General features: G+C 40.5%; 2 protein-coding genes across 2 annotated transcripts in view; both read left to right on the forward strand.

The window, feature by feature from the left end:
- Nucleotides 1–10,239, forward strand: part of LOC107680067 (P2Y purinoceptor 14-like) — a 74,819-nt gene that overhangs the window by 29,944 nt on the left and 34,636 nt on the right. The window lies entirely within an intron of this gene.
- Nucleotides 4,284–5,053, forward strand: LOC107680066 (P2Y purinoceptor 14-like). Its single transcript, XM_016475829.1, has 2 exons — nt 4,284–4,295; nt 4,420–5,053. The coding sequence occupies exons 1-2, from the start codon at nt 4,284–4,286 to the stop codon at nt 5,050–5,052; spliced, it is 645 nt and encodes a 214-aa protein (XP_016331315.1). The 3' UTR covers nt 5,053.

The following is a 10,239-nucleotide window of genomic DNA, read 5'->3' on the forward strand; positions in this document are numbered from 1 at the left end:
TTTTTGTGAATAGTGGTTGCTTTAGTTGCCTCTTGACCCTTGAACTTTTAACTTAAATTTCTCTTTGGATGGCACAATTATGTGTATTAAACACATATGTGACAGCAAGCACTTATGATGAAATCATGTCATGCGCCTGAGACTCTGGACGCAATTTATCTAAAACTGTAGTGATCTTATGATTTCTGTGTTGTTATAGTTATGAGATAACAACGTGAGAAAATTTTCATAAACAACTTTTATAAACATGGTTTATAAAGAGGTTTCTCTTCTGGTACTCATAGACATGAAGAATCAGCGTGTGAATCTCAGCAATAGTGACAAAATATTCTGATAATTTTTATGTGATTTTTGAATGTCACAAAACAAGGCAGTAAAAAGTCACAAAAAAAAATAAAAGCAAATAGTAAAAAAATAAAATACTAAGACAATGCAGCTGCATAATCTATTCATGTCGCAATGCATGCTGGGAGCCATGGATGAGTTATGATTGGTGCACCCAGAATGCAATGCAACATGAATCTGTCTGATGATCATCACCATTGTTGAGATTCATATGCTGATTCTTGATGTCTGTGTGTTTAAACAGTGCAGATGTTCTAAACTGGTGTGCAAAGTGTTTTTAAAGCTCTTCCTATTATTTAATTAAAATACAGTTTTGATCAGAAACAAACTATATTACACAACTGGTGACATCAGTGAACCCAGCTACTACATGACAACAGCCACTAACAAAATAGTGGACAACATAATCTAAACATATTTTCTCTTGGTTTTTGTTGCCATGACAAACGTGTTTCATAAACATAGCTACAGCAACCAGAAAAATACTAATGTTAAAAAGTCAAGGGTCCAGAGCCCAACTAAAGCAAACACTTATCCCCACAACGGTGACTTCAAATTGTATTATTTTTAATAAACATTAAGTTCTAAATCTCTGTTAATTCTTAATAAGAAATTGTTAGACGCATGACAAATAAAAATTCAAACTGGTTAGTAATGTGCGAAGCTAGTGATGCTGTTTGTGCAGATGATTAATTATCTTCTGCTGAGATCTTGAGAGATTTAATGTCTTCTTTTATTTCAGTTGATTTTATCTAAGGCTGTGGCTGAAGGCAGTTGTAATTCTTGTTTCTCTTTTCTTCAGTGATTCTGCTTGTTAACAGCAGCTGTTCATCACTAATGCTCAATCAGCACTTAATTAATCACATAATTATCTCATTAACTTTAACACTGCTTCAGTGTTACTTTAACACTCTTTTAGAGTGGGACCATATATGCTCCGAGCAGTGTTCATTTAACACTCGGGATTTTACTGTGTACCATTATGTCATTTAATATATTGATAATTCATATATTAGGAAACATATTTTCTTTGTGTAAGGGATAAGCTGCCATGCAACATCATGTATACTGTGAAAAATAGCCTATACTTCCTCAATGTAAAATTTATCTTAAGACTGAAAATTAATTATGTACACTATGTTTCATTTTGTGAATAAGAAAATAGAAAATCTACAAAGTAGTAATGAAGTTAAAAGAAAAAAAGAAAAAAAGAAAGAAAGAAAGAAAGAAAGAAAGAAAAAGGTTAACGCAGCAATTAAATGTGATTTGCCTGGATGAAATCAAATGGATGCGTGTTATTCATGTTCATTGTTCATGTGTGTACTAGAACTAATTTTATAAGACAAATCAATACATTTTTGACGTGTCGTCCCCTTGGAATTATAAGGTTGTATCTGCATTCCGAGTAGTTTAGAGATTTTGAGCTTCAAAGTTTTTGTATTCCATTCGACTGTGTAGATAGAACTTTTTTGTTTTTTAAATAAAAAGTCCCAAAATGTACACAACATTAAAAAATCTATCACATAATGTAAATAAGTTGTCGCAGAATAAGAATATGTGAATAACTCAATTTGTCAAAAATGTCAGATAGAACCTTATAATTCCAAGGGGATGAAGTGTTCACATGCATTTGAATTTTCAAACTGGTCAAATGTATAATATGTGGTATATGTGGTTTTGCAGAGGAGAATATAAGCTTTGTGCATGTTCTGGCATTGCATAACTGAGTAACTTTTTTGCATTTGTTTGCAAATCAAGCCAGCAAATATTCAAATTCATATGTCTTTCTTCTCACACATCACAATGCATTTGCTTTTATTTTTCACTTTCATTTTTGTGTGAGCACACCAAAAGCTGGACGCACTGCTGCATATGGATATGAAGTAAGTTTAATATGATAAAGCAGCTAATTAATGTTTACAATTATTTAAATAATAGAGTTAATGATATAATAGTGATATGTCATCAGGGTTTGCATTATTGGAAAAAAAAAAGACAAAAAACATTGTTCTTGCAATAAACTGCAATATGAAAAATACAGGAATTTTCACCAGATGACATAGCTTTGTTGGAAAATAATTAATTATTCAAGATTTAGTGTGGTGATTTTGTTTTTAAATGTGCATGCACTAAGGCAGTGGTGGCTCAATATGTGGCCTATAAACAATTGATATTATGGGGGAGGGGTCAAGCAACACAAGCAAGCAACGCGCAAACTGTGCGCAAGATGGGTGAACGTCAGTCAATTCCCTATAGAGAAAGTGAAAGTAAAAAAAAACTGACGGAGCTTTCTAACGCTGCATTAACGGTGCATATTCTCTGAGACAACGAGAGACTATACAATACAATAATTTCATGTAATTTAATAATAAAAGTAACCTAATAATAATAGACCTAATAATAATAAGAATAATTGGAAAGGCTAAATCCTCTTATTATTGCCAATTTTTTTATGCTTTTGACCATATCTCTGGCTATCGTCGACACATGATACGACGCATCTCAGCACGGGGAGGTTATCCACTGTGTGGAAATAGTTGTATGAATTGTCGGCACTTGATCTATTGTAAAAAAATAGTTAGAATTTACCATGTTTTCCTGCCAGTTGCCATTGAGAGTGACTGACACTTGATGGTCAGAAAAAAATTACTAAATGGATGTGTGTAAAAAAAATAAATAACAATAAAATAAAATAATGAAAAAAGAAAAAAAAATCCCTACTTTCTTTTCTATGTGCATTCATAAATTGCATTAAGTGTCATATTTGGCAGTTGGCATTATAAATTATATTACTAATAACAGTGGCATATGAGAAGTTTAATACCACAGAAAAAAATTTAAAATGTGCCTTTTTCGAAGCTGCTGTATATAAAAAAAACACAAGGTGGCTGAATTTGCATGCTATTTAGATAGCTGAAGCTTATAGGCATTCATTACTTAAACTCAATTTAATTAGTTTTTTAGCACCCCCAACAAATAAATCCTGGAGCCACTGCTGCACTACGGAAATATATATATATTTAATTTATTTAAGCTAAATTATTCATTTTCACTCTGTTTTTTTTTTTTGTGAAATCGGGTTAATGCTGAAAAAATAATATTTTAAATAATTCACATTTGGGTTAACTTAGTAACCATTAGTAATTAGTAGTAACCATTTCATAGTTTTTATTTTTTTAAATAATGGTTTTAAAATAGTATAATAATCAAATAAATTGTAAAATAAAATGTAAAATAAAAAATGGAGTAAAACTACAAAAATACTAATATTTACATATCCAACGTTCTGGCATTAAACTCTGGATGGCGCAGTCTGATAGGTCAAACTCAATCTGACATAATGACATCATCACATGGCTCAGCTGATTGGTTCTTTTTGTATGAGCAGCCAATTAGCTTGCTGCTCAACATTCAACTACTTGGCTAGTGCTTGCTGTAGCAGTTGCAACGCGCTTCAGAAATCTACAGGTGTTCAGTAGTCCAGAGTGAGATGCTTTATGGGTAGTGTATTTGGCTTGTATTGTCCATTCTGTGTCTCCTGCTTTGTGGGGGGTTATTTCATATGTTATGTGCAGCGGCAGTATTTCTTACATGCTCACAGCAGCATACTGTGGATGTATTGGCAGCAGCAAGTCTCTGTACTTGCTCTGCCGCAGCAGCAGCTGATCTATTCTGCCTAGACCAAACACATTAGCGTTGTCCATTACCATCCCTGATAGCAAGCAACCATTGAATCAATGTTAAAAATTGTTGATTTGTGAACGTTGATTGCGTTGAACCCAAATCACCTTTGCACCTTTTTAATTGATGTTGAAAAAAATTTGAATTTTCAACAAATCACCATTATTGTGATCAGTGTTTGCATTAGTTGGGCTCTTGACTCTTTGTGCTTTAACATTACACTTGTAGCAATATGCTAAAATACAATTATTGTCACAATGAAAACAAAGGTCCAATGAGATCAGGTGGTGGTGACTGTCATCAACTGCTCACAAGTGTGTTGTGTTATTTATTTGTGAACAGTGTGTGAGATTAAAGCAGTGGTACAGCTGTCATACTTCCATGAATTAACAGGAAGTACGCAGCACCTTTGGCATGTCTTCCTTTCTGCAGCGTGTTTCGGTAGCAAAGGGTCTCGCACTGCTAACTTGGGGCGTCATGATGTTCTTCATGCTGCCGAACGCCATATTATCCAACCAGCCCATGCCTAAGGTTTTCTCCTGCATGGCCCTGAAGAGTGACCTGGGTCAGCACTGGCACGAAATGTCAGCCCACTTCAACGTTGGAATCTTCTGGGTGGCGTTCCTGCTGATGGTGTTTTGCTACACCTCCATCGCCTATCATGTTTACCGCTCTTACAAACGCGTGCAGCAGGAGAGCAGTGTGGCGAGACGGCGGTCAAACCGAAGCATCTTTAGCTTGCTGGCTGTTTTTGTCTTCTGCTTTGTTCCGTACCATGTTTGTCGCGTGCCCTACACGCTTAGCCAAAGCCACAAGGATGATTTTAGCCCCTACAACCGCTTCATTCTCTTCCAGATCAAAGAAGCTACGCTCTTCCTCTCTGCCCTTAATGTGTGTCTGGATCCTGTCATCTACTTTTTCATGTGCAGGACATTCAGAGAGTCGCTTTTGCAGAAGATGTCATCAGTAAACCGCGAAAACAGGAGGCCTTCAATAGGCACTGGGCTCAGTATCAGCAATCTGTAAAGATTGAGCAAGAAAGCAAAATGAGCATTACCCATTTGCAAGATTGAAAAGATATTTAGATTTGAAACCACATACATAGCTGTGGTTTTCTTGCATGCGAAAACGCAGCATAAAGAGATGGAGTGGAAGAAGGTCACAACAAAGTGGTGTTTTCCCAAAAAACCCAAGTCAGCCAAAAACTGTTTACTGAAGAAAAGTCAACCCTTAACTGGAGAGTTGCCTATAAATGGAAATTCTGACATAATTTTCGTATCCTCATCTCATTTTAATTTTTTTACTCTTAAAAATAAATATTGCTGCTGTTTTCGCAGCGATGCCATTGAAGAATCATTTTTGGTTCCCTGATGAACATTTTAATGAACAGTTCTAAAAAGAAGCAATTTTCTTATTGTGAAGAACATTTAAAAAAACTTTTCCACTATAAAGAACCTTTTGTGTAATATACATATTCCGAGGATGTTAAAGGTTCGTCATAGAACCATAGATGTTTGTGTACTTCCTTCTATGGAATAAAATGGTGACACTGAAGACTATTCAAGACATTCTTTTCTGTACATTAAAAGTGAATGAGAACTGAGAGCTCCAAAATGACAAAGAAGCAACATTAAATTAAGTCCATATGACTACATCACAGTCCGAAACATAAGTCTTTAATTCACAGAAAATCTTTCAGTATGCAGTCCTAAAAATCAAATATGGCCTCATTACAGGATGATGGCATCATTATAGGAGGTCTGACGTGATTAAATTTGGACATGAGATCAGTGCTGTTGATTGTAGTTCATACGCATTTTAGAATTTATTTCAAAGGCAGAGGGCAAGATTATGGTGAATATCACCTTATATTATATGGAAAAGAACTGCCAAAAATAAATCTTTAAAAATTCTCCACAGAACAAAAATCATTAAACAGGTTTGGAACAATTTGACATTTTGGTTGATCTGTTCCTTTAAAATTGCACTTACCACAATCCCACACATTTCACACTTCTGTCGTTTACATGGTAAGCCTCAGCATCATTGCAAAAAAATTGTTTTTTCCCCACCACAACGGTGATGCCTATTGGCTCTGGAGAGACAGGATGTGTTTGGATGTAACATTTGGTTATTACAAAAACCATTTCCATTGGTTTTACTCTGTGTGGGGCCATACAGCCCATATTTCGTTTTCTCACACACTCACGTTCTTCTTTCACATACACATTTTTCTAGATTTTCACTGGTATATTCACCTTTCAGTTATGTACATATCAAGTCTTTCTCTTATTGTCATACACACAAGTCTGCTCAGCTAATGTTGTATGAATTCTCCATAGGTATAATGGTTTTTATACTGTACAAGCTGTGTTTTCTATCGCTCTACACCTAAACCTACCCCTCACAGGAAACTTTCTGTAGTTTTCCTTTCTCAAAGAAACTCATTTTGTATGATTTGTAAGCTTTTGTACCCATGGGGACCTCAATTTAGGTCCCCACCATGTCACGAGTCCCCATGAGTCTGTTGTGTATTCAGGTTTAAGTCCCCACCAGGATATATAAATCTGTACACACACACACATTCTCCATTCACATACATCACCTTTCAGTTATGTACATATCAAGTCTTTCTCTTATTCTCTCACACACACAAGTCTGCTCAGCTAATGTTGTATGAATTCTCCATAGGTATAATGGTTTTTATACTGTACAAGCTGTGTTTTCTATCGCTCTACACCTAAACCTACTCCTCACAGGAAACTTTCTGTAATTTTCCTTTCTCAAAGAAACTCATTTTGTATGATTTGTAAGCTTTTGTACCCATGGGGACCTCAATTTAGGTCCCCACCATGTCACGAGTCCCCATGAGTCTGTTGTGTATTCAGGTTTAAGTCCCCACCAGGATATATAAATCTGTACACACACACACATTCTCCATTCACATACATATGTTTCTACTTGTATTATATGTATATATAGCTGAAATTAATACGGATACCTGCTTATATTTTGTTTAGTTTTTACCTTGAAGTTAAATGCTCACATTCTTCACTGGATCGTTTGCAGGGAAGATAAGCTAGTTCCCTATCGATACTTCACTCGTAACACGCGTCTGTTTAAGACGCTATGGGGAAAACTCCTTTTTCTCAGAATACTGAAGCCTTTTCAATAATGCAGTGTAACTGCATGGCCATCGGTTCGTTCAGTGCATTTTAAAAGCGAACCAATGGCTCAGCAGCGGTGCTGCACGAATCTATGGCCACAAAGAAACAGCGGAGTCAGGGAACTAAGCAACCGGGTCTGAATGATCTCACACCAGCACTGAACCCTCACTGACTCACTGAGACATGAGTCTCGCTCTTCTCCGCTCGTGGACCACTTTCAATGAGTCAGCCCCTCTCCCGTTTCTCCTCTCTCAGAGAGCCTTGGAGAGAGAAACAGTTTTTGAGGAGCTTTGGGAGCTAAGCAACTGGGTCTGAGCGATTTCATGCCGACACAGAGCCCGCGTGCTCGCTCTCCCCGCTATGCTTCGATCCATGTCTTACACGTGCGGATCAGCGCCCCTCGTTACATCGAGCGGCTCTATCCTCCTAGGCAGATCGGAGCAGAACGCTGTCACTGGCAGCTTCGTATTTGTGTGTGTGTCGCTAAGGCTGCGCTCACAGAGACTGGCTGCTTTTACCACGAAAGCAGTCTGCCCCTGTTTGCTGGAGGAAGGCGGCCCCGTCGTCTCCCCGATCTCATGTTTCTCTCCTTCCAGTTACCTCGAAGTAAGCAATGGCGAGCTCGTGGGTTGAGTGATCGGGCTTAAGCAATTTTATGCCGGCACATATCATGTGTGCTTCATTTGATCTGCCAGTGTGTGTTACACATGAGGATCAGCACCCCTCGTTACACAGAGCGGCTTAATCCTCCTAGGCAGATCGGAGCAGAACGGTGTCACCTCTATTGCTGTCAGCTTCGCATTTGTGTGTGCGTCGCTGAGCCTCGCCTCCCAGCTCTTGTGTTTCTCTCCTCCCAGTTACTCGGAGGAAGAAATGGCGAACTCGCGGGGATGAGATCAGGCTTGAGTGATTTAACACCGGCAAAGCCCCCATGTGCATCACTCTCCATGCAGCTCTTTGATCAGCTAGTGTGTTCACGTGAGGAGCAGAACATGGTCACCAATGATTCAATATCGCTGACAGCTTCATATTTGAATGCGCCTCTCGCCTGGGCCTCACCCACACTGAGGCTGTGCTCGCTGAGACAGATGACTCGCACTACGAGAGTTTATGTCTCGCTCTGCTTTGCTCGCGGCTCGCCTTCTTCAATGGAGGCAGCCCTGCCCCACTCCTCCCCTTCCCTTATCTGCTACGAGCGGCTCTGACTTTTGATCTGCTGGTGTGTTTACACATAAAGATCATCAATACTCCTCTTCTAATGAGTGGTTTGATCTTTTTAGGCAGATTAAAGGAGAATGCTGTCACTAATGATTATTATCACTGACAGCTTCAGATTTGCTGCATCTGGGTCATGCCCAAGCTGAGGCAGCACGCATGGGGGCTGACTACTCTCGTTACAAGAGTATTAAGTCTAGCGAAGCATTTTTTGAAAGCATTTTCAAAAGAGAGCAAATTTCTTCTTCTGTTTATCACGAGTTTGGCTTCCCCGTACGGCGACCAGCCACTCGAATTAATCCAACCCCTTGTCACGCGGGCTAAGGCCTGGCAGGCCATCCCTGGAGTGCCAGACTGGGTTTTGGGGATAATAAAATGAGGTTATTCACTGCAATTTGCTCGAAGACCCCCGCAATTCAGCGGCGTGGTTCCCACCTCGGTTTAGAGCATAGACGCACACGTCCTGCGCTCCAAGGTGATGAATTTGCTGGAGATAGGAGCCATAGAAACGGTTCCCCCAGCTCAGAGCGAATCAGGCTTCTACAGCCGCTACTTCCTCATCCCCAAAAAGGATGGCGACCTAAGGCCCATCCTCAATCTCAGGCACCTGAACCGCACCCTCATGAAACGGCCGTTCAGGATGATTACATTGAAACAGATCCTCTCGCAAGTGTGCCCAGGGGGCTGGTTCTTTTCGCTGGATCTGAAAGACACCTACTTTCACATCCAGATAGCCCCCCACCACAGACGATTCTTGAGATTCTCCTTCGAGGGAGTGGCATATCAATACACGGTCCTTCCCTTGGACTGTCCCTATATCCTCGCACTTTTACGAGTGCATGGATGCGGCTCTTTCCCCACCGAGACAGATGGGAATCCGCATTCTGAATTACCTCGATGACTGACTCATCTTGGCCCAGTTGGAGGACGAGCTACTATTTCACAGATCCTTCCTCCTCAGCCACTTAGAATGCCTGGGACTCAGGGTCAATTTTGCCAAGAGCGTTCTGTTTTCCAGCCAACGGATATCGTTCTTGGGAACAGTTCTCGACTCAGCCCGAATGATGGTGGTAGTCGCGCCAGAACGTGCACTGGCCATTCAGCAGCTTGCGGCCTCATTCAAAGTTGGAGCCCCTCGCCCTCTCAAGGCGTTTCAGAAGATGCTGGGCCTCATGGCCTCTGCGTCTCCGGTACTTTAGCTGGGCCTGCTTCGCATGTGGCCCCTTCAGTACTGGCTGAAACCACGAGTTCCATCCCACGCCTGCATGTCAAGTGGACCGAGCCTGCGTAGCAGCTCTGGCCCCTTGGAAAGACTCTCACTGGATGGAACAGGGAGTGCCCCTGGGAATGGTCTGCAGAACGAAGGTGGTCTCGACAGATGCTTCCAACATGGGTTGGGGAGCGCTATGCAATGGCAAACCGGCTTTCGGCGAGTCCGCTCAGACAGCATGACAGTGGTGTCATATATAAATCGCCAGGGCGGTCTCTCCTTGAAGCGCATCTTCATGCTAATAGAGCACCTCCTGGAATGGGCTTAGATCAACTTGTGCTCGCTAAGGGCAGAGCATGTGCCGGGCAGGTTGAACCAAGGAGCAGACATGCTATCTCGGAGCAACATACCCTCAGAAGAGTGGATGCTCCACCCACATATGGTTCAAAGAATTCAGAGAATCTTCGGCAAGGCAGAGGTCAACCTCTTCGCCTCAGAAGGCAACTCTCACTGCCCAATTTACCCAATTTACTACAGGGATGTATTGGCCCACGACTGGCCCAACCTCCTCCTTTATGCTTTTCCCCCGATCGCCCTGATCCCACAGGTAATCAGGCGAAT

This window comes from Sinocyclocheilus anshuiensis, unplaced genomic scaffold (genome assembly GCF_001515605.1).
Source record: "Sinocyclocheilus anshuiensis isolate Anshui unplaced genomic scaffold, SAMN03320099.WGS_v1.1 scaffold853, whole genome shotgun sequence".
In the NCBI taxonomy this organism is placed as follows: Eukaryota; Metazoa; Chordata; class Actinopteri; order Cypriniformes; family Cyprinidae; genus Sinocyclocheilus; species Sinocyclocheilus anshuiensis.